Below are 23,402 nucleotides of genomic sequence, written 5' to 3' on the forward strand. Positions count from 1 at the left end.
CGGCAATCGTCTGAGGCTGGATGGAAGAAAAAACACAGTCTGAATCTGTTAGCGTCCTCTTGTTCAGTTTTCTAGATTCATTGTAGGCCTATTTTTTCTCCTCAAAGCAAAGTTTTATCTTAGGCTAGAAATATAATTAATTACACAAGTGATTGCATGTGATCAATAAAATACCATGTATTGCAATTCGTATCAGAGCTGATGAATATCTATGTATGTGCTAACTAATTGCAGTTTACGCGTTAGAAGGCTAAAAGCTTACAATGTGAATTCTATATGGTGTAAGCCTAATAAAGCTTGAATTCTTCAATTCTATATTGCTAAGGAAGCCTAGGTCTTACATGCTAATTTCCTTTTTGGCATTGTTCCGTTCAATGAAAATACCCAACAAATGAAATTGTGTTATGCTTCTTTGGGATATTTTGTTTTGGAATAATTTCTTATATAGATTATTTCTTCAGTCTAGAATGCTTGTTCTGTGACGTGACAAAACATGTACAAATCAGCATGACGTCATAACACTTGCTTCTAGGTGGATAACGGCTCTGGCTCTGCTGCCTGCTGATGTTCAGGAAAATGAATAGCAGGCAGTGTTTTCCGTGTCATTTAACCAAGTCAATGTTGGAATATAAAAATAATTGTGAAAACTGAACGAAATTGTTTAATTTATATGATTTATACGTCTAACTAGCTAAAGTAACGTTAACGTTAGCTGTCAGCGCCCCCTAACGTTGTAGCTAACGTTAGCTAGCCAACGTCGTTAACATGAATAACCAGTGCAAACTAGCTAGCAAGCGTTATTGGAAACCCTACAATAACGTTACCACTAAAACTAACAACAGGCAAGGTCGGATTTAACGTATCATCCAGTGTTTACCGCCTGGTGTTTATTAGCTAATGTTAGCTGCCAACAACATGAGCAAGTTCCGGTTGTCCCCCCCCACCGCCCCCGCCCCCGCCCCCGCCCCCGCCCCCGATGTTCCTTACACTTTATGTCAGCGTCTCTGTGCCAGCTCTCATTGACTGTGCCAAGCACCTGTCAAATCTGAGACCGCCCTGTAAACGGACTGTAGGATCTGAGTTATCCTCCCTTTTAAGAATCGTTAAAGGGAAGACAATTCAGCGCTCTAGGCAAAATAGGAATATGCCTCCCCCTACGTTAAACTTTTTAAGAGGAAAAAAAGGCAATTTATCACATATTGACCACTATTTTTGACTTAAGACAGGTGTAATGAATCAATACCGTTGACTCACCATTTAAAAGAGCACCTTTCTTGCTTTGGCTGCTGCGAACTCTTCAATTATCTTGGAGTAATCCAATTTGCGACAGATTTGGTGCTCAATTGAAATTTCGGCCAATCAATTCAAATGATCTTGTAACATGTCGATTGCAGATAGTACGTTTGAGATGGGAAAGTTAACAATAAGCGCAGATTAAAGCTAAGATGTGGGTAACGTTACTCCAAAATATTTTCCCGATAGATGTACCTAAGCATCTCAATTCCATACCTAAGCTCTGGCAACTGTTTTTATTTCTAAACTCAGATCTGTATCAGTGTCCCAAATTTCCTTTGCAAGATGCGGTTTACATCCTTGGTGCTGCAGAGAAAAAAAATCGACTAAAGCTGCATCAACCTGGGGGAGAAAAACGTGTCGCTTGTAGTTCTCTTTTGGTAGTATTGCTGGGCCATCATCTGACAAACATTGTCCTTTTTCACTGGCAAACACTACGGATCATTCGTTGATTTGGTGCTATCTTCGGCTGCTGGCACCGCGGGCTCCTGTGATTGCGGTTGCAGAATACTCTCCTCGTCGTCGGCTTCATCTTTCCATCACTGTGCTCTTTATCCGAAGCTAGGCTAGTCACTGCTGTACTAGAACTAGCTAGCCTATGGTTAGCTTCTTGAGCACTATCGGAACCTTTCTGGAATGTATTTTTTAATTTTGGGCAGCTTCCCAAGTTTTCCACTTTGCTTGTGCAGGCTTTCTATATTCAGCACCACTAGGGCTTTAAACATATCATTTTGATGGCCCTTACCACTGTTCAGAGTAGGAAAATGTTCATTAAATTCCCATCGATTATTCAATGATGTGATCTAAATTTTTCCAAAGGTCGTCATGGTGCGGCGCCCCTTGCGCCACCCGGTAGTTAACTGTTTCTTGTTTCTACTCAGCTCTGGTTCAGTCGATTTTGAAGTAGGCTAACGTTACCTCGTTCCGCCACTAAGTGGCCACCCGGAAGTATCTTCGCGACCTTTGTTTACAAACGTTCAGATTTTTGGCATCTAAAAAAAAGTGAGGGGGCATTCCATTTCTGCAGCCCTAATCTTTGGAACAGAGCTGTCACAGCCTGCATGTCTTTCTCGGTCAGGAATGCTGTCTGTTCTGGCCCCGCGGTGGTGGAATGACCTTCCTGTGGGTGTCAGAACAGCAGAGTCTTTGACCACTTTCAAGCGCGGACTGAAAACTCACCTCTTCAGGCTTCCCTCCCTTCCTCACCACTGTAATTAGTCATGTGTAAGCTATATGAAAGTTGATGTACTATTCAAGGGTCAAGTTTTATCTATGTGATCACGCTAGGACTTGGATCTGTACTTTCCCCTAGGGTCTTCAACGCACTTGTCCCTGGTTCTGATTTGCACTTCATTGGATGTCACTCTGGATGAGAGCGTCTGCTAAATGACTGTAATGTAATGTAATGACTGTGGGGTTCTACATCTGTAGTACTTTTTCAAGATTTACCTTTTTAGCATTGCTTTCCATATTGTTTTGAAATAATTGTACTCTTCTTAAATTATTTTATTAATTTGACCTGATTTTTATCTTCTTTATTTGTATTTTTGTGTTCAGCACATTGTGTTGCAAATTTGTATGAAATGTGCTCTGTAAATAAAGCCTGGTTGATTGTTTGATGTATTTGGCATACTTCTGACAGTATGACTGGTATGAATGCAGCCATTACTGTATTTTTGAAAGAGATATGATTCCAGCAGTCTACAACACAGTGTTGCAAAGCTACTTGACATAGCTAGTCATAGCAAAATAGTTAATTGCTTGGTGAGTGAGCTTCCGTCATTGTTTCTGATGGTGAACACGGGAGCGAATCAAGGAAATAAATCCTGCATTGTTTCCTTTTAAGTTCATTTTTGGAATCGGAACTGCCCCTTTAATAAACTGCAATACACCCGGTAACCACTGGAGTTTGTGAGTTTCTGGGGAAATCCACCCCGGGTTTAATATTAATATCATGTCCTGTGAACCACGTAGACACATGTTCAAGCTATCTAGATAATTACCCGAAACATACCCTTAAAATATATCAAAATGAAATGATTTGGTTGCTGCTGATAGCCCCAGTTTTCTTGGTCCTGAAACTAGATTAAGTTGTCTTGTATGTCAGCAGTCTTATGCGTTCACTTAAATGCTAGTCAAGTTATTTTCATAGTCACTGTCATGTGTATGGTGATCTCGAATAATACTCTGTAAAAATACACATTAAACACTGCTGTCCAGTTTCCATGGATTTCTTTTCTGTATGGAAAGGGATAGGGTGTTATTTGCAGCTTTACCTGATTGTGGGCAAATTGATATACTTGGGTTCTTTCTGTTGAGACTTTCTGAACTCATTGAGGTGATGTTATCATTTTGTTTGTTTACCTTTGGTATCTGGTAACAGTGGATTACTCAAATAATCATCTTTGAGAGTACTTCACATTTTATATTTAAAATGTCGACATGCATTTACCATCTGTAATACATGTAGGTCTATGTAGTGTATGTGTGTCACATTTGAACAAACTAGCACAATCTGCATTTAGGAGACTAAACTGTAGTAATGTACGCTGTTTCATATTTTGTTACCAATTCCAGGTTAAAGATGGGAGGACACAAAAAGAGTCACAAGAAGGAAGGAAGAACACAGGACATGCCAGTCTCTTTAAGGAGGCTGGCCAGAGAGAGGCAGAACTACGGAAGCAAAGGGTGAGACACATCTTGTTTTACCCACTGGCCTTAAGATGTCTAGACTTTGTATCAGCCTTTTAAAGTAAATGGTATGTGCTGCTAGCAGTAGCTGTGCTATTTTGTTTGTTGTTAAAATACAGTAGGATTGTTTGTATGAGCAGAACATTGCTCTATACTATACTACTATGGTGTTGATAATGATGGCTCATGTCGTCTGACTTGCCTGTTTTATTTAAATTTATGTAATGTTTTGAGCACCTTGTTGAATACATGGCATGTCGTTGAGTCTGTAATGTTATTGCATGTAGTGCTAAAATGTATCTAATATATTTTCTGTGTTGAATATGCCTTTTTTCTGCATTATTGTAAACGCTGGTATTGTGTATTATTGTTCTATCAGCTTGAAAACCTCCAGGAGAAACAGAAGGCGTCACGTGAAAGAGAGCGACAGAGCGAATTCGAGAAGAAGGTAATTGGCCAGCTAGGTGCTAAAAGCTGTGTTTAAAATGTTATTTTACTATATGAGTCCAATCTAACGTAAACCTAGATGTGCTTGAAACTGACTGGGAGCTTACATCTAGTTCCTGGTTGGCATACGACTATGTTAATATTCTCCTGTTTCACTAGACATGATTGCATTGCTCTTCTGCTGCATTTCAGAGTTTTGGGTTTATATTGCAGGAAAATGAGATGCAGAATTTGGAAAAACATGTCAATTTTGAAAATGAAAACTCAAGGAAGGCGTACTACAGGGAATTTAAGAAGGTATGGGGACTATAATATAAGTGAATATGTGTCTGTGCTGTGACTGGGTGAAGAGTTTTGCACATATACTGTGTATCGGCATGTCTTTCAGAAATGTTGTTGGCAATCTAGGTTAAAGTAATGAAAATGCCAAGCTTGCACAGGAAAATAGTATATAATTCTGCCTGTGATATCGGAAGTAAACGGCAAACCTTTGCTGTGCCCTAACAATGTATTTAATTTAAATTTAATTTAAAGTGAGGTCATTTTCAGAACCTTTGAAATGGATGTGTGAATGCATCACCAGTAATGTGCAGTTGGACAGTGTTATGGTTAGTAACGCCAGCGTTTTTGTCCAGGTGATTGAAAGGGCAGACGTTATTCTGGAGGTTCTGGATGCACGTGACCCTCTGGGCTGCCGATGTCCACAGGTGGAGCAGGCAGTGGTTCAGAGTGGCACCAACAAAAAAATAGTTCTGGTGCTAAACAAGATTGGTGAGTAAGATACAAATCTGGATAGGGACATCTGGGGTACCATTAATTATTTTCTTTCTTTGATAATTGGTTTTTAATAGGGGTATACATTTCTCTAATAATCAGAATGATTACTTATTTACTTTATTTATTGATTGACTGATTGATTTGTTTATTGATGTTTTCAACTCCCTCGGCTGTACCAAGATCTGGTTTCAAAGGAGATTGTAGAAAAGTGGATAAAGTACCTTCGGAACGAGTTCCCTACTGTGGCCTTCAAAGCCTCCACTCAGCAACAGAACAGAAACCTGGTGAGCATGAACGAGCATGCCCTGAACCCAAAATGACCAATTATGACTATGTAGCAACCTCATAATTATCTTATGTCCTATGTGTGTGACATCATCAGTCAGAACTGTTGTAAGAGGGCGATATCAAAGAGAGCGTGGGTCCAGTTCGGTTAGTCCGGGTTCCTATTCAGTTTGATGACATCACAGACCCCTCCCCCTTGCAGAAGCGCAGCAGTGTGCCCATAACGCAGGCCTCCTCTGAGCTCCTGGGCAGCAGTGCGTGTGTGGGGGCCGACCTCCTGATGAAACTCCTGGGGAATTACTGCCGCAACCTCAACATCAAGACCACCATCACCGTGGGTGTGGTGGGTGAGTACAGCCTCGCTGGGTTTCCATGTCAACACCTAGAGAGTACTGTTCACACAGTTCTCACAATTTCACACAGTTTTCACAATTTTCTGCATTACTAGTTTTTCATTTAAATACCATCAGAGTACTCTATTGCAGTCTTTCTCCATATTATTTTTAGTGTCTTCTGAAACTGTGAACCATCTCTAATCCATATAGATTTTTTACATCCCATATTGTTCTTGTGTGTGTGCAAGTTGATTGAATTTTAAGGAATTTAAATAAATGGAAATCAAGACAATGAATAAAAAAACTCTTCTTTTTGATAAAACCATTTTGGTGAGGCTGTCTTATTAACTCTGGCTGTGTTTCCCTCAGGCTTCCCCAATGTGGGAAAGAGCAGTCTGATCAACAGTCTGAAGCGTGCTCGCACTTGCAGTGTGGGAGCCACACCAGGTGTTACCAGGTAAGCCGTGAAATTTACCAGCACTGCAAGAATACAAAAACAAGTCAGTCTTAAAGGTAGAATAGGTGATTGTACCTTTAATAAGTATCTTAGTCTTGTATTTTCAGACTTAAATCTTATTTCTAAGACATTTGTTTTACTAAATTAGACTTTTTTGCAGTGTGCTGTATCTTTAGCTTTACATGAGAGTGACTGACATTTGTAGAAGGCAATATGATGAGTTAGTCATGGAGCAGGGCTAATCAGGAAGTGGTTTTGAAACCTGTGTAATGTTCTTGCAGGCACCTTCAGGAGGTACACCTGGACAAGCACATCAAGCTTCTGGACTGCCCAGGTATCGTCATGGCGACCTCCACGTCAGACGCAGGGATGATCCTGCGGAACTGCATGAAGATCGAACAGCTGGTGGACCCCATGGAGCCAGTGGCAGCCATCCTCAGACGCTGCAACAGGAATGAGGTACTTAGTGGATGCTCTTGGTGTGACCCTCAGTGACACTGTATAGGAGTTACTGTGGAGTAGGGGTGTAACGATTCACTATGTTATGTATGGTTTTTGGGTCCCAGTTTGAATCCATCCTCTGCTTTACTGCTACAAAACAAAATTAAATTAGTGTTGTAACTAACCAAAAATGGGTGCACACATACACTATGCCGGTTTTGAAATTTGTCCTATAGGTGATAGGTAGCCCATTAGAGGCTAATAGAGACCAGATCTCCAAAATGTCTCCTCCTCTTGGCATTATTCCTGCCACATTACATAAACAGGCAACCTCCTGGCTGTGTCAGGAAAAAACATCAACAATGGCACTAAACTGTCCTGCTAATTGTCCACCTGTCTGCTTATAAACTTACAACTTCTGTTCCTCTTTGCCAGTGTAGTTTGTTTGTGTTTGGGATGTTGTAATAATTTTTGACACTAACTTTTCATTTCTTTATATAGTAAATTATTAGGAAGATGACTTTTGATGGCCCCCCCTTTTTTGTCAATAACTACTTAAGTTGCACTGGCCAATAATTGGGTCAGAGTGGGTTTCTTTGTATTCATTCAGTTTTCATTTGCAGTGAAATGTTCCATCTGGTCACCGACTGAACTTTCTTTTTTTTCTTTTATTATTAATCCCTCCACCACCACCCCTTTTCAGAGGACATCATTATTTTTAATTGCCAAGTCCAAATACATTACATTGAGGTGAAGCCACTCCGTATTTACTTTTTCTAAATATTACAACTCACTATAAGCTATTTTACTACACCTATGTTTTAGTGACCATGACCATGACCAGCCAGAAGTCATGGTGGGTTTTCTGACGCACAGCAGCTTGCATCCTCTCGTCTCTGCTCGTTCACCAGTCGCCGTTCTCAGCTTGGTGGAAGTGTGCCCGTGGTGTTGGGGAGCACGCCAGGCCGGGTGATGGTGGACACCGTGTCCACCAGGGCTTGGCAGGGGTGCCCGTCGAGTTGGCAGTGAAGGTAGAGCTCCTCTGATTGGCCCAGCCGGGCTACTCGGAACTGTTCTTGGTGGAGGAGGGAGTCTTTGGGCCGTGGTCTCCTCACTGGCCCGCCCCTCTTCCGTTGGCTTCTTCTGTGGCTTTGGCCTGCCGTACCTGAGAATCATATGCGTGATTCTTACGAGATAATCAATGTTATTCGCTTCATCCGTGAATTGTCATAATGTTTTGGCCCATTGCCATATGAAGAGGTTACACTTGGATACTTGGAAACTGAGAAAGTTCTACAAGAACCAATGGTTTGCTTACCCTCGAATATATCGCAGGCCTTAAAGACATGTGTCATTCTTAGGAGATAATTCACTTCATCTGTGAATTGTCAATTTTTGGCTCACTGGTGTATATCTCCATTCTAGAACTCCATTTATCGCCATTCTCTAAATAATTTTCTCCTCAATGGGCCATTTGTTTCTCTGTCTCATTGCCATTATTCCGTCTGTCAAAAGGAAGGAAGGAATAGATGAGAGGTGTGTGAGCAACTGTCTGGGCTTAAAGCAAGCAGTGAAACTAACATGTACTGTAACATTATGCCACAATTATGCCACTGTCACAAAATGACTAACATTTGACTGATAATTCCTGCTCCAGCTTTAAAGCAATTTAGCAATAGCTACTTCAAATTATATAGCTAAAATAATACCTTTGGCAAGGTAACTATTCAGCTAGTAAGTAAGTTTGCTTTGTGGCAGCTGACATGCCATTATATTGTAAATAAGTATTAATACATCTCCCAAATGAATGCAATGTAAAATCCCTCCAGTAAAACACGCATGCTTACCATTCCTGATTTATATAAATGAATTCAACCAATTGTGTTGCCAACTTCTGATTTCTGTAAAAGTAAGATTTACAGCCTACTCTTGATGCCAATGGAGTTTTGAATGAGGACTGCTTAAAGCAGAAGCAAGAGTACTTGCAGGGGCTTTTTTGTGTGTTAGAATTACATACCAGTCAGTGGGGTGCATCCCCACACTCCAGTGTCTATCAGGCCTGCTGGATCCAGGCGTGGAGCTGCATCTCCTCCAGGGTGGGCTGGTCCTCTTTCTGGAAACACTCAGTTGGCAAGTATTCGGGGGGCCCTGTTCAAGACACAACAAAAACCAGGACGGTGTACAGTCTGGCAGGTAAAAATTTAGTCTATCAGGATATGAAGAGGTCACGCTTAGATACTCAGAAAGTTCCGGTGACAGGACGAGGGCCAGGTAGCTGCGTCTTCATCGTCTGGTGTAGTGGTGTTGTGCCAGCCGGGGGTATCGGCGAGGGCGCCCTGTTTGGGCTGCTGGATCGGCCAATTCCCTACCAGGGGCATGCTGGTGTCCGATCTCAGCAGGAAGGCAATGCTCGCTTACCAGAGAGCCCGACTTTGACAAGGCACAAGTTGTGAATAATATTGAGATTCATCTCTCTTCATACAAAACATTATGACCGGTCACAAATAACTTTGATTATCTCTAACAAAAGGGAACATCAAGGTCTGGGATATTTTAAAAGGTAAGTGAACAGTCGTTTCTCGTAATCGCTGTGTTGGATGCAAGAGAAATGGACAGGTGTAAAAGACCTGAGCAACTTTGACAGGGGCAAAATACTTACGAGCAGATGACTGGGTCAGAGCATCTCCAAAACGGCAAGGCTTGTCTGGTGCTCCTGGTCAGCAGTGGTGAGTACCTTCCGACAGTGGTCCGAGGAGGGACAAACCACAAACCAGCAACCTAAGGCTCATCGATGTGTGATGGCAATGAAGGCTATCCCGTCTGGTCTGAGCCGTGAGGAATGTGTCACAACACACTGCATCACACCCTGCTGCGTATGGGGCTGCGTCGCTGCAGACTGGTCAGAGTGCCCATGCTAACCCCTGTCCACCGTCAAAAGCGCCTACAATGGGCACGGGAGCATCGGAACTGGAACTTGGAGCAATGGAAGAAGGCTGCCTGGTCCGATGAGTCCCATTCTCTTTCACCTCATGTATCCACATGGTACGTGTTCACCGTTTACCTGGTGTCATCTCTTCCCCAGGTAACCGGTGAATGCACATCCGACCATCCACATGATGTAATAGAAAATGGGACTCATCAGACCAGACAACCTTCTTCCATTGCTTCAAGGTCCAGTTCCGATTCTCGCATGCCCATTGTTGGTGCTTTCAAAGGTGGACAGGGGCTAGCATGGGGTGGTCTGTGGCTACACAGCCCCATGCGCAGCAGCTATCCCATCTGGTCCGAACCAAGAGAAGGGTTACTGTGGCATAATGCACAGAATATTTGTGTCGCACATTCGTACGTAACCATCATTAAAATTCTGCCATAGTAGCCCTTCTGTCGGTTTGGACCAGAAGGGATAGCCTTCGTTGCCCTTGCACATTGATGAGCCTTGGACGACCAACCGGTCTGTGGTTTGTCTCTCCTCTGACCACTGTCGGTAGGTACTTGCCACTGCTGACTGGGAGCACCGCAAAGCCTTGCCATTTTGGAGATGCCCCGACCCAGTTGTCTGGCTATAATGATTTGGCCCTTGTCAAAGTCTCTCGGGTCTTTATGTCTGCCCATTTCTCACGCATCCAACCCAGTGACTACGAGAACCAACGGTTCACTCTAATATATCGCAGACCTTCTCACAAGATAATCAATGTTACTCGCCAATTCCCTACCAGGGGCATGCTGGTGTCCGATCTCAGCACGCCCCTGGTATGGAAGCCTCGGCCCGTTTGTGCCCTCGGGCGAGTCCGGGAAGGCAATGCTCGCTTCCCAGAGAGCCCGACTTTGACAAGGCACAAGTTGTGAATAATATTGAGATTCATCTCTCTTCATACAAAACATTATGACCGGTCACAAATAACTTTGATTATCTCTAACAAAAGGGAACATCAAGGTCTGGGATATTTTAAAAGGTAAGTGAACAGTTGTTTCTCATAATCGCTGTGTTGGATGCAAGAGAAATGGACAGGTGTAAAAGACCTGAGCAACTTTGACAGGGGCAAAATACTTACGAGCAGATGACTGGGTCAGAGCATCTCCAAAACGGCAAGGCTTGTCTGGTGCTCCTGGTCAGCAGTGGTGAGTACCTTCCGACAGTGGTCCGAGGAGGGACAAACCACAAACCAGCAACCTAAGGCTCATCGATGTGCGATGGCAATGAAGGCTATCCCGTCTGGTCTGAGCCGTGAGGAATGTGTCACAACACACTGCATCAGACCCTGCTGCGTATGGGGCTGCGTCGCTGCAGACTGGTCAGAGTGCCCATGCTAACCCCTGTCCACCGTCAAAAGCGCCTACAATGGGCACGCGAGCATCGGAACTGGAACTTGGAGCAATGGAAGAAGGCTGCCTGGTCCGATGAGTCCCATTCTCTTTCACCTCATGTATCCACATGGTACGTGTTCACCGTTTACCTGGTGTCATCTCTTCCCCAGGTAACCGGTGAATGCACATCCGACCATCCACATGATGTAATAGAAAATGGGACTCATCAGACCAGACAACCTTCTTCCATTGCTTCAAGGTCCAGTTCCGATTCTCGCATGCCCATTGTTGGTGCTTTCAAAGGTGGACAGGGGCTAGCATGGGCTGGTCTGTGGCTACACAGCCCCATGCGCAGCAGCTATCCCATCTGGTCCGAACCAAGAGAAGGGTTACTGTGGCATAATGCACAGAATATTTGTGTCACACATTCGTACGTAACCATCATTAAAATTCTGCCATAGTAGCCCTTCTGTCGGTTTGGACCAGAAGGGATAGCCTTTGTTGCCCTTGCACATTGATGAGCCTTGGACGACCAACCGGTCATTAATCTCCATTCTATATCTTCATTTATCTCCATTCTATATCTACATTTATCTCCATTCTATCTACATTTTATATCTATACTTATCTCCATTCTCAAAATAATTTTCTCCTCAATGGGTCATTCGTTTCTCGGTGTCATTGCCATTATTCCGGCTGTCAAAAGGAAGGAATAGATGAAAGGTGTGTGAGCATCTATCTGGGCTAAAAGCAAGCAGTGAAACTAACATGTACTGTAACATTATGCCACAATTATGCCACTGTCACAAAATGACTAACATCTGACTGATAATTCCTGCTCCAAGCTTTAAAGCAAGTCAGCAGTAGCGACTTAAAATTACATAGCTACCATAATACCTTTGGCAAGGTAGCTATTCAGCTCGTAAAATAAGTTTGCTTTGTGGCCAACTAACATGCCATTTTATTGTAAATAAGTACTCCCAAAGAATGCAATGTAGTATGCCTCCAGTAAAACAGGCATGCTTGCCATTCCTGATTTATATAAATAAATTCAACCAATTGCCTACTCTTGATGCCAATGGAGTTTTGAATGAGGACTGCTTAAAGCAGAAGCAAGCGTACTTGTCGAGTCTTTTTGGGTATTAGAAGTGTTTCAGGATCCAGGGGTGGAGTTGCAGCTGCTCCAGGGTGGGTCGGTCTCTTGCCTGGGGCCTCAGGCAACAGCAAATGAAGTCCTTGATTTCTATTAGGGAAATGCAGATAAAGTATGACTGGACAGAGGAAACAGAGGGTGTGTTGAAATGCAGCTCCTTCCTGACCTCCTGGCTCCTCACCTGGTGACAGCCCGGCACTGATCTCCACATGTCGCATTCCCTTGCTGGTGTAAGAAGTGAAGGGATCGCCGCCGCAAACGAGGTTATACAGGGTTACGCCCACTGACCACACAGTCCCAGGGCCTGCAAGGAACTTCTCTTTCTGGAACCACTCAATTGGCAAGTATTCGGGGGTCCCTGATAAACAGACACAACAAAAATCAGGACGGCGTACAGTTTGCTAGGTAAAAAATGAGTCCTGTCAGGATATAAAGAGGTCACACTTGGATAGTTAGCTAAGATGGCTGCTAAGATGCTTGCGCTTCCTACAACCTTCCTACAACCCTCATCAGACTTGGAGGACTGAAGACTGTCGGTTGTAGGAAGCGCAAGCATCTTAGCAGCCTATGTTTCTAACTAACCAAGTGTGACCTCTTTATATCCTGACAGGACTCATCACTAAGACACCGGGTGGTCTAGTACAATGTGCAATGAAAATAAGGTTGATTCAGATTCTGCCTCCATTTACTGACCAGAGAAGTCAGTGTAGGCGGTGTTCTTCAGCGGGTCTCCACACCCGAAGTCGATCAGTTTGATTTCCTTGGTGTCCGTCTGGATCAAGATGTTCTCGGGCTTCACGTCCCGGTGCACCACTCCTTGGTCTTCACAGTGCTGCAGCGCGCCCAGCAGCTGACTGGTAACATTGCGCGCCTCGTCCTCATCCAGGACGCCCCCCTGATCCTGGCGGTATGTGAACAGATCCTTGCAGGGGTTGGGGCGCTCCATTGCCATTACATAAGACGCAGGTCTATCGAACCAGTTGTACAGTTTCAAGATGTTGGGATGACCTGATAGTTTGTTAACCATTTCAAATAGTCCGACTTCCTTGGGCTTGGACAATTTCTTCCTAGGCTGTGGAGAGACGTCAAGCAGTTTTGGTGAGAGCCTTGCCAAATTAGCACATAACATGAAATGGTGAGTTTTTTTATTTCCAGTTTTTTGGAACGTTAGTCAATGTTAATGCTATAACACATAGTTACGTACATTATTTTTATTCTGCATTGTCTCTGGTTACAGCCCCATAACTCATGGAAGAGGTACTTACGTGCATTTCCTCTTCATCTTTCAGAACATATTTAAGGGCCACCTGATGAAAACACATGTGAGATATATTTGATAGCAAACACAGCATGTTGTGTTAGGTGAATGCCTTAAAGTTGGGTAAAATCAGTTTTGTCATTTGATAATAATAAGCATAGATAAATCAATAGTCATGAGATATAATCGTAATCAGAGTTTGTGATCATAGAAAAGGTTTTTTACGGGAAGTCCATCGGATATGCGGGTCCCTGCATAGACCGAGCCAAAGCCTCCACGTCCCAGCAATTTTCCTTTTTTATAGACCCTGTTGACGGATTCTAAAATAAAGCAGGTAGACACCAGTTATTCAGAGCATGGTATATAGGTCTAACTGTATTGCACATAAAACCACATGATAGGCAGCAGCATTCTCAAATATTCTCAAAGCCTTGACTTTGGGGAAAAAGGAGGTCTCTCTTTACATTCTTAAATATCAGTATTTGCAGATTCCTGCTTTATGAAAACAGGTCATTCAAAATGTGCCAATTAGATTAAAACTGTTATGTAATGCATGTTAGTCCATAAAGTCCAAAGTCCACAATTTTAATGGATAATATAATAATGCATTCATGATTTGTTTAATAAGTACAAATCAATGAGGTTGTATCAGATGATGCCTATTAGAAAGCAATCTTGCTGATCTGCTCAGTGTTACTATCCTAACCTTTCTGTGGGCTCTTCTTAGATCTGGGGGTTTTGTCTCCGTAGGCCTGGACAGTATCTTGACCGCGCTTTCTCTTGTTGAGTGGTTCCTCTGCAGTGGGAGAAGTTGGCTCCTGCTCTGGCTTTGTTTCCTCAACTCTCCTCTCTGGTTAAAAAGGACGTGCAAGCATAAGAATACAGTCTGAATGTACCTTCAGTTCAGAATGTACATGTTAGTTTCACAGAGAGGAGAGCACCACTGTTCACTGTTCAAAAGGGGGCGGCTAGGACACAGCAATAGAAGAGCACTGCCTACAGATCCTGAAAACTTTTGAAAACATTGCATGATATGGAATGTTTTTAATAGGCATAAACTCATCAGTTCATGTTTAAATATGGATTGGTATGGATTTTTTGTTTGTATGGTTGATGATTTGATTGCAATATGATTTGTTCAGGAATAAAATGTTGTTTTTTGTTTTTATTGCGAGGTACATTTGTTTTTATTATGGCTATTGTTTTAAAGACCAAAATAAATAGAGAAGTAAAAAAACATGCAGTTTAATTGAGCAGCACAGAATAAAATCAGTGTTGAAATTAAAAAAGCAGTAGCAGTGGACTGTTATTTATTTATAAGGTTTTTTTTCCCCCCAATCAAACTTCCAAGAAACAGCTGTTCCCAACATTATGTTGGATGTTGCATCAATATTGAAGGAATCTGCAGAAAATGCCAATTTTTGCAAAATCTTGACTCAGCATCAATGTGAACTACACAATTTCCTAAGAAAGGCAAATTAAGTGAGGCAAAACTAATTTCTGAACATTTTCTACAGTCATTATCTGCAGAAAATATTCAGAATATGCAGAACAGTATAACAGTATAATTTCTCTAATGAAAGTGGCAATCACCATAAAATGATTAAGGCACCTGTCTGCGATCCGGTCCATACACACCATGTGCACTTTCTGAAAACTTGCTGCTTCAGAAGATTTGTGTTAGTGCGAGGAGAATTAATGTTTCAAAGGATATCTTTCATGTTATTACATTAAACTGAGGAAAAATAATTTTCCTGACTGTTTGGGAAAGAAACTAGACTACAGCTGTGTTGTTTGTTTTGTTGTCATGCTAACCTCGAAGATTGTAGGGATCACGTCTTGAGAAGTCCAAGTTATCACCATCGTTCTTCTGCTCAGGACGGCAATCGTCTGAGGCTGGATGGAAGAAAAAACACAGTCTGAATCTGTTAGCGTCCTCTTGTTCAGTTTTCTAGATTCATTGTAGGCCTATTTTTTCTCCTCAAAGCAAAGTTTTATCTCAGGCTAGAAATATAATTAATTACACAAGTGATTGCATGTGATCAATAAAATACCATGTATTGCAATTCGTATCAGAGCTGATGAATATCTATGTATGTGCTAACTAATTGCAGTTTACGCGTTAGAAGGCTAAAAGCTTACAATGTGAATTCTATATGGTGTAAGCCTAATAAAGCTTGAATTCTTCAATTCTATATTGCTAAGGAAGCCTAGGTCTTACATGCTAATTTCCTTTTTGGCATTGTTCCGTTCAATGAAAATACCCAACAAATGAAATTGTGTTATGCTTCTTTGGGATATTTTGTTTTGGAATAATTTCTTATATAGATTATTTCTTCAGTCTAGAATGCTTGTTCTGTGACGTGACAAAACATGTACAAATCAGCATGACGTCATAACACTTGCTTCTAGGTGGATAACGGCTCTGGCTCTGCTGCCTGCTGATGTTCAGGAAAATGAATAGCAGGCAGTGTTTTCCGTGTCATTTAACCAAGTCAATGTTGGAATATAAAAATAATTGTGAAAACTGAACGAAATTGTTTAATTTATATGATTTATACGTCTAACTAGCTAAAGTAACGTTAACGTTAGCTATCAGCGCCCCCTAACGTTGTAGCTAACGTTAGCTAGCCAACGTCGTTAACATGAATAACCAGTGCAAACTAGCTAGCAAGCGTTATTGGAAACCCTACAATAACGTTACCACTAAAACTAACAGGCAAGGTCGGATTTAACGTATCATCCAGTGTTTACCGCCTGGTGTTTATTAGCTAATGTTAGCTGCCAACAACATGAGCAAGTTCCGGTTGTCCCCCCCCACCGCCCCCGCCCCCGCCCCCGATGTTCCTTACACTTTATGTCAGCGTCTCTGTGCCAGCTGTCATTGACTGTGCCAAGCACCTGTCAAATCTGAGACCGCCCTGTAAACGGACTGTAGGATCTGAGTTATCCTCCCTTTTAAGAATCGTTAAAGGGAAGACAATTCAGCGCTCTAGGCAAAATAGGAATATGCCTCCCCCTACGTTAAACTTTTTAAGAGGAAAAAAAGGCAATTTATCACATATTGACCACTATTTTTGACTTAAGACAGGTGTAATGAATCAATACCGTTGACTCACCATTTAAAAGAGCACCTTTCTTGCTTTGGCTGCTGCGAACTCTTCAATTATCTTGGAGTAATCCAATTTGCGACAGATTTGGTGCTCAATTGAAATTTCGGCCAATCAATTCAAACGATCTTGTAACATGTCGATTGCAGATAGTACGTTTGAGATGGGAAAGTTAACAATAAGCGCAGATCAAAGCTAAGATGTGGGTAACGTTACTCCAAAATATTTCCCCGATAGATGTACCTAAGCATCTCAATTCCATACCAAAGATCTGGCACTGTTTTTATTTCTAAACTCAAATCTGTATCAGTGTCCCAAATTTCCTTTGCAAGATGCGGTTTACATCCTTGGTGCTGGAGAGAAACAAAATCGACTAAAGCTGCATCAACCTGGGGGAGAAAAACGTGTCGCTTGTAGTTCTCTTTTGGTAGTATTGCTGGGCCATCATCTGACAAACATTGTCCTTTTTCACTGGCAAACAGTACGGATTATTCGTTGATTTGGTGCTATCTTCGGCTGCTGGCACCGCGGGCTCCTGTGATTGCAGTTGCAGAATACTCTCCTCGTCGTCGGCTTCGTCTTTCCATCACTGTGCTCTTTATCCGAAGCTAGGCTAGTCACTGCTGTACTAGAACTAGCTAGCCTATGGTTAGCTTCTTGAGCACTATCGGAACCTTTCTGGAATGTATTTTTTAATTTTGGGCAGCTTCCCAAGTTTTCCACTTTGCTTGTGCAGGCTTTCTATATTCAGCACCACTAGGGCTTTAAACATATCATTTTGATGGCCCTTACCACTGTTCAGAGTAGGAAAATGTTCATTAAATTCCCATCGATTATTCAATGATGTGATCTAAATTTTTCCAAAGGTCGTCATGGTGCGGCGCCCCTTGCGCCACCCGGTAGTTAACTGTTTCTTGTTTCTACTCAGCTCTGGTTCAGTCGATTTTGAAGTAGGCTAACGTTACCTCGTTCCGCCACTAAGTGGCCACCCGGAAGTATCTTCGCGACCTTTGTTTACAAACGTTCAGATTTTTGGCATCTAAAAAAAAGTGAGGGGGCATTCCATTTCTGCAGCCCTAATCTTTGGAACAGAGCTGTCACAGCCTGCATGTCTTTCTCGGTCAGGAATGCTGTCTGTTCTGGCCCCGCGGTGGTGGAATGACCTTCCTGTGGGTGTCAGAACAGCAGAGTCTTTGACCACTTTCAAGCGCGGACTGAAAACTCACCTCTTCAGGCTTCCCTCCCTTCCTCACCACTGTAATTAGTCATGTGTAAGCTATATGAAAGTTGATGTACTATTCAAGGGTCAAGTTTTATCTATGTGATCACGCTAGGACTTGGATCTGTACTTTCCCCTAGGGTCTTCAACGCACTTGTCCCTGGTTCTGATTTGCACTTCATTGGATGTCACTCTGGATGAGAGCGTCTGCTAAATGACTGTAATGTAATGTAATGACTGTGGGGTTCTACATCTGTAGTACTTTTTCAAGATTTACCTTTTTAGCATTGCTTTCCATATTGTTTTGAAATAATTGTACTCTTCTTAAATTATTTTATTAATTTGACCTGATTTTTATCTTCTTTATTTGTATTTTTGTGTTCAGCACATTGTGTTGCAAATTTGTATGAAATGTGCTCTGTAAATAAAGCCTGGTTGATTGTTTGATGTATTTGGCATACTTCTGACAGTATGACTGGTATGAATGCAGCCATTACTGTATTTTTGAAAGAGATATGATTCCAGCAGTCTACAACACAGTGTTGCAAAGCTACTTGACATAGCTAGTCATAGCAAAATAGTTAATTGCTTGGGGAGTGAGCTTCCGTCATTGTTTCTGATGGTGAACACGGGAGCGAATCAAGGAAATAAATCCTGCATTGTTTCCTTTTAAGTTCATTTTTGGAATCGGAACTGCCCCTTTAATAAACTGCAATACACCCGGTAACCACTGGAGTTTGTGAGTTTCTGGGGAAATCCACCCCGGGTTTAATATTAATATCATGTCCTGTGAACCACGTAGACACATGTTCAAGCTATCTAGATAATTACCCGAAACATACCCTTAAAATATATCAAAATGAAATGATTTGGTTGCTGCTGATAGCCCCAGTTTTCTTGGTCCTGAAACTAGATTAAGTTGTCTTGTATGTCAGCAGTCTTATGCGTTCACTTAAATGCTAGTCAAGTTATTTTCATAGTCACTGTCATGTGTATGGTGATCTCGAATAATACTCTGTAAAAATACACATTAAACACTGCTGTCCAGTTTCCATGGATTTCTTTTCTGTATGGAAAGGGATAGGGTGTTATTTGCAGCTTTACCTGATTGTGGGCAAATTGATATACTTGGGTTCTTTCTGTTGAGACTTTCTGAACTCATTGAGGTGATGTTATCATTTTGTTTGTTTACCTTTGGTATCTGGTAACAGTGGATTACTCAAATAATCATCTTTGAGAGTACTTCACATTTTATATTTAAAATGTCGACATGCATTTACCATCTGTAATACATGTAGGTCTATGTAGTGTATGTGTGTCACATTTGAACAAACTAGCACAATCTGCATTTAGGAGACTAAACTGTAGTAATGTACGCTGTTTCATATTTTGTTACCAATTCCAGGTTAAAGATGGGAGGACACAAAAAGAGTCACAAGAAGGAAGGAAGAACACAGGACATGCCAGTCTCTTTAAGGAGGCTGGCCAGAGAGAGGCAGAACTACGGAAGCAAAGGGTGAGACACATCTTGTTTTACCCACTGGCCTTAAGATGTCTAGACTTTGTATCAGCCTTTTAAAGTAAATGGTATGTGCTGCTAGCAGTAGCTGTGCTATTTTGTTTGTTGTTAAAATACAGTAGGATTGTTTGTATGAGCAGAACATTGACACTACTATGGTGTTGATAATGATGGCTCATGTCGTCTGACTTGCCTGTTTTATTTAAATTTATGTAATGTTTTGAGCACCTTGTTGAATACATGGCATGTTTTTCGTTGAGTCTGTAATGTTATTGCATGTAGTGCTAAAATGTATCTAATATATTTTCTGTGTTGAATATGCCTTTTTTCTGCATTATTGTAAACGCTGGTATTGTGTATTATTGTTCTATCAGCTTGAAAACCTCCAGGAGAAACAGAAGGCGTCACGTGAAAGAGAGCGACAGAGCGAATTCGAGAAGAAGGTAATTGGCCAGCTAGGTGCTAAAAGCTGCGTTTAAAATGCTATTTTACTATATGAGTCCAATCTAACGTAAACCTAGATGTGCTTGAAACTGACTGGGAGCTTACATCTAGTTCCTGGTTGACATACGACTATGTTAATATTCTCCTGTTTCACTAGACATGATTGCATTGGGCACGGATGGTGCAGTGGGTAGCACTGCCGCCTCACAGCAAGGAGGTCCTGGGTTCGAATCCCCGTCGGCCGGGGCCTCTCTGTGCGGAGTTTGCATGTTCTCCCCGTGTCTGCGTGGGTTTCCTCCGGGTACTCTGGTTTCCTCCCACAGTCCAAAGACATGCATGTTAGGCTGATTGGAGAGTCTAAATTGCCCGTAGGTATGAGTGTGTGAGTGAATGGTGTGTGTGCCCTGCGATGGACTGGCGACCTGTCCAGGGTGTATTCCTGCCTTTCGCCCAATGTATGCTGGGATAGGCTCCAGCCCCCCTGCGACCCTGTTCAGGATAAGCGGGTTCAGATAATGGATGGATGGATGGATGATTGCATTGCTCTTCTGCTGCATTTTAGAGTTTTGGGTTTATATTGCAGGAAAATGAGATGCAGAATTTGGAAAAACATGTCAATTTTGAAAATGAAAACTCAAGGAAGGCGTACTACAGGGAATTTAAGAAGGTATGGGGACTATAATATAAGTGAATATGTGTCTGTGCTGTGACTGGGTGAAGAGTTTTGCACATATACTGTGTATCGGCATGTCTTTCAGAAATGTTGTTGGCAATCTAGGTTAAAGTAATGAAAATGCCAAGCTTGCACAGGAAAATAGTATATAATTCTGCCTGTGATATCGGAAGTAAACGGCAAACCTTTGCTGTGCCCTAACAATGTATTTAATTTAAATTTAATTTAAAGTGAGGTCATTTTCAGAACCTTTGAAATGGATGTGTGAATGCATCACCAGTAATGTGCAGTTGGACAGTGTTATGGTTAGTAACGCCAGCGTTTTTGTCCAGGTGATTGAAAGGGCAGACGTTATTCTGGAGGTTCTGGATGCACGTGACCCTCTGGGCTGCCGATGTCCACAGGTGGAGCAGGCAGTGGTTCAGAGTGGCACCAACAAAAAAATAGTTCTGGTGCTAAACAAGATTGGTGAGTAAGATACAAATCAGGATAGGGACATCTGGGGTACCATAAATTATTTTCTTTCTTTGATAATTGGTTTTTAATAGGGGTATACATTTCTCTAATAACCAGAATGATTACTTATTTACTTTATTTATTGATTGACTGATTGATTTGTTTATTGATGTTTTCAACTCCCTCGGCTGTACCAAGATCTGGTTTCAAAGGAGATTGTAGAAAAGTGGATAAAGTACCTTCGGAACGAGTTCCCTACTGTGGCCTTCAAAGCCTCCACTCAGCAACAGAACAGAAACCTGGTGAGCATGAACGAGCATGCCCTGAACCCAAAATGACCAATTATGACTATGTAGCAACCTCATAATTATCTTATGTCCTATGTGTGCGACATCATCAGTCAGAACTGTTGTAAGAGGGCGATATCAAAGAGAGCGTGGGTCCAGTTCGGTTAGTCCGGGTTCCTATTCAGTTTGATGACATCACAGACCCCTCCCCCTTGCAGAAGCGCAGCAGTGTGCCCATAACGCAGGCCTCCTCTGAGCTCCTGGGCAGCAGTGCGTGTGTGGGGGCCGACCTCCTGATGAAACTCCTGGGGAATTACTGCCGCAACCTCAACATCAAGACCACCATCACCGTGGGTGTGGTGGGTGAGTACAGCCTCGCTGGGTTTCCATGTCAACACCTAGAGAGTACTGTTCACACAGTTCTCACAATTTCACAGTTTTCACAATTTTCTGCATTACTAGTTTTTCATTTAAATACCATCAGAGTACTCTATTGCAGTCTTTCTCCATATTATTTTTAGTGTCTTCTGAAACTGTGAACCATCTCTAATCCATATAGATTTTTTACATCCCATATTGTTCTTGTGTGTGTGCAAGTTGATTGAATTTTAAGGAATTTAAATAAATGGAAATCAAGACAATGAATAAAAAACTCTTCTTTTTGATAAAACCATTTTGGTGAGGCTGTCTTATTAACTCTGGCTGTGTTTCCCTCAGGCTTCCCCAATGTGGGAAAGAGCAGTCTGATCAACAGTCTGAAGCGTGCTCGCGCTTGCAGTGTGGGAGCCACACCAGGTGTTACCAGGTAAGCCGTGAAATTTACCAGCACTGCAAGAATACAAAAACAAGTCAGTCTTAAAGGTAGAATAGGTGATTGTACCTTTAATAAGTATCTTAGTCTTGTATTTTCAGACTTAAATCTTATTTCTAAGACATTTGTTTTCCTAAATTAGACTTTTTTGCAGTGTGCTGTATCTTCAGCTTTACATGAGAGTGATTGACATTTGTATAAGGCAATATGATGAGTTAGGCGGCACGGATGGTGCAGTGGGTAGCACTGCCACCTCACAGCAAGGAGGTCCTGGGTTCGAATCCCCGTCGGCTGGGGCCTCTCTGTGCGGAGTTTGCATGTTCTCCCCGTGTCTGCGTGGGTTTCCTCCGGGTACTCCGGTTTCCTCCCACAGTCCAAAGACATGCAGGTTAGGCTGATTGGAGAGTCTAAATTGCCCGTAGGTATGAGTGTGTGAGTGAATGGTGTGTGTGCCCTGCGATGGACTGGCGACCTGTCCAGGGTGTATTCCTGCCTTTCGCCCAATGTATGCTGGGATAGGCTCCAGCCCCCCTGCGACCCTGTTCAGGATAAGCGGGTTCAGATAATGGATGGATGGATGGAATATGATGAGTTAGTCATGGAGCAGGGCTAATCAGGAAGTGGTTTTGAAACCTGTGTAATGTTCTTGCAGGCACCTTCAGGAGGTACACCTGGACAAGCACATCAAGCTTCTGGACTGCCCAGGTATCGTCATGGCGACCTCCACGTCAGACGCAGGGATGATCCTGCGGAACTGCATGAAGATCGAACAGCTGGTGGACCCCATGGAGCCAGTGGCAGCCATCCTCAGACGCTGCAACAGGAATGAGGTACTTAGTGGATGCTCTTGGTGTGACCCTCAGTGACACTGTATAGGAGTTACTGTGGAGTAGGGGTGTAACGATTCACTATGTTATGTATGGTTTTTGGGTCCCAGTTTGAATCCATCCTCTGCTTTACTGCTACAAAACAAAATTAAATGAGTGTTGTAACTAACCAAAAATGGGTGCACACATACACTATGCCGGTTTTGAAATCTGTCCTATAGGTGATAGGTAGCCCATTAGAGGCTAATAGAGACCAGATCTCCAAAATGTCTCCTCCTCTTGGCATTATTCCTGCCACATTACATAAAACGGCAACCTCCTGGCTGTGTCAGGAAAAAACATCAACAATGGCACTAAACTGTCCTGCTAATTGTCCACCTGTCTGCTTATAAACTTACAACTTCTGTTCCTCTTTGCCAGTGTAGTTTGTTTGTGTTTGGGATGTTGTAATAATTTTTGACACTAACTTTTCATTTCTTTATATAGTAAATTATTAGGAAGATGACTTTTGATGGCCCCCCCTTTTTTGTCAATAACTACTTAAGTTGCACTGGCCAATAATTGGGTCAGAGTGGGTTTCTTTGTATTCATTCAGTTTTCATTTGCAGTGAAAT

General features: G+C 42.3%; 2 protein-coding genes across 3 annotated transcripts; one reads left to right on the forward strand and one right to left on the reverse strand.

Annotated features, from left to right (window-relative positions):
- The first annotated feature begins 915 nt into the window (after positions 1–915).
- On the forward strand, positions 916–22,829 carry LOC133109418 (guanine nucleotide-binding protein-like 3). Its single transcript, XM_061218742.1, has 17 exons — positions 916–978; positions 3,871–3,981; positions 4,364–4,432; positions 4,645–4,728; positions 5,067–5,202; positions 5,389–5,492; positions 5,696–5,840; positions 6,198–6,285; positions 6,567–6,744; positions 19,177–19,287; positions 19,665–19,733; positions 20,318–20,401; positions 20,740–20,875; positions 21,062–21,165; positions 21,369–21,513; positions 21,868–21,955; positions 22,614–22,829. The coding sequence occupies exons 1-17, from the start codon at positions 916–918 to the stop codon at positions 22,825–22,827; spliced, it is 1,929 nt and encodes a 642-aa protein (XP_061074726.1). The 3' UTR covers positions 22,828–22,829.
- On the reverse strand, positions 11,691–13,561 carry LOC133109717 (serine/threonine-protein kinase pim-3-like). Of its 2 annotated transcripts, XM_061219230.1 has the most exons (5): positions 13,450–13,561; positions 12,878–13,256; positions 12,366–12,542; positions 12,154–12,274; positions 11,691–11,727 (listed from the first exon to the last, which is right to left on the reverse strand). In XM_061219230.1, exons 1-4 carry the CDS (start codon positions 13,534–13,536, stop codon positions 12,174–12,176), a joined length of 744 nt encoding a protein of 247 aa, XP_061075214.1. In that variant the 5' UTR covers positions 13,537–13,561; the 3' UTR covers positions 11,691–11,727; positions 12,154–12,173. The 2 variants fall into 2 exon arrangements, with proteins under 2 accessions (XP_061075214.1, XP_061075213.1); XM_061219229.1 differs by lacking the exon at positions 11,691–11,727 and having other exon boundaries at positions 11,979–12,274.
- Positions 22,830–23,402: the final 573 nt, after the last annotated feature.

Source organism: Conger conger, chromosome 14, assembly GCF_963514075.1.
Source record: "Conger conger chromosome 14, fConCon1.1, whole genome shotgun sequence".
Taxonomy (NCBI): Eukaryota; Metazoa; Chordata; class Actinopteri; order Anguilliformes; family Congridae; genus Conger; species Conger conger.

Bases quoted from the DNA above. Each gene is read 5' to 3' on its own strand.
- LOC133109717 (XM_061219230.1), bottom strand. From the start codon at position 13,536: ATGCTGTGTTTGCTATCAAATATATCTCACATGTGTTTTCATCAGGTG. The intron at 13,257-13,449 runs GTAAGTACCTCT...GTCTCTCCACAG, and splicing joins AAGATGAAGAGGAAATGCAC to CCTAGGAAGAAATTGTCCAA. The intron at 12,275-12,365 runs GTGAGGAGCCAG...TTTCCCTAATAG, and splicing joins CAGTGCCGGGCTGTCACCAG to AAATCAAGGACTTCATTTGC.
- LOC133109418 (XM_061218742.1), top strand. From the start codon at position 916: ATGAGCAAGTTCCGGTTGTCCCCCCCCACCGCCCCCGCCCCCGCCCCC. The intron at 6,286-6,566 runs GTAAGCCGTGAA...ATGTTCTTGCAG, and splicing joins GCCACACCAGGTGTTACCAG to GCACCTTCAGGAGGTACACC. The intron at 20,402-20,739 runs GTATGGGGACTA...GTTTTTGTCCAG, and splicing joins ACTACAGGGAATTTAAGAAG to GTGATTGAAAGGGCAGACGT.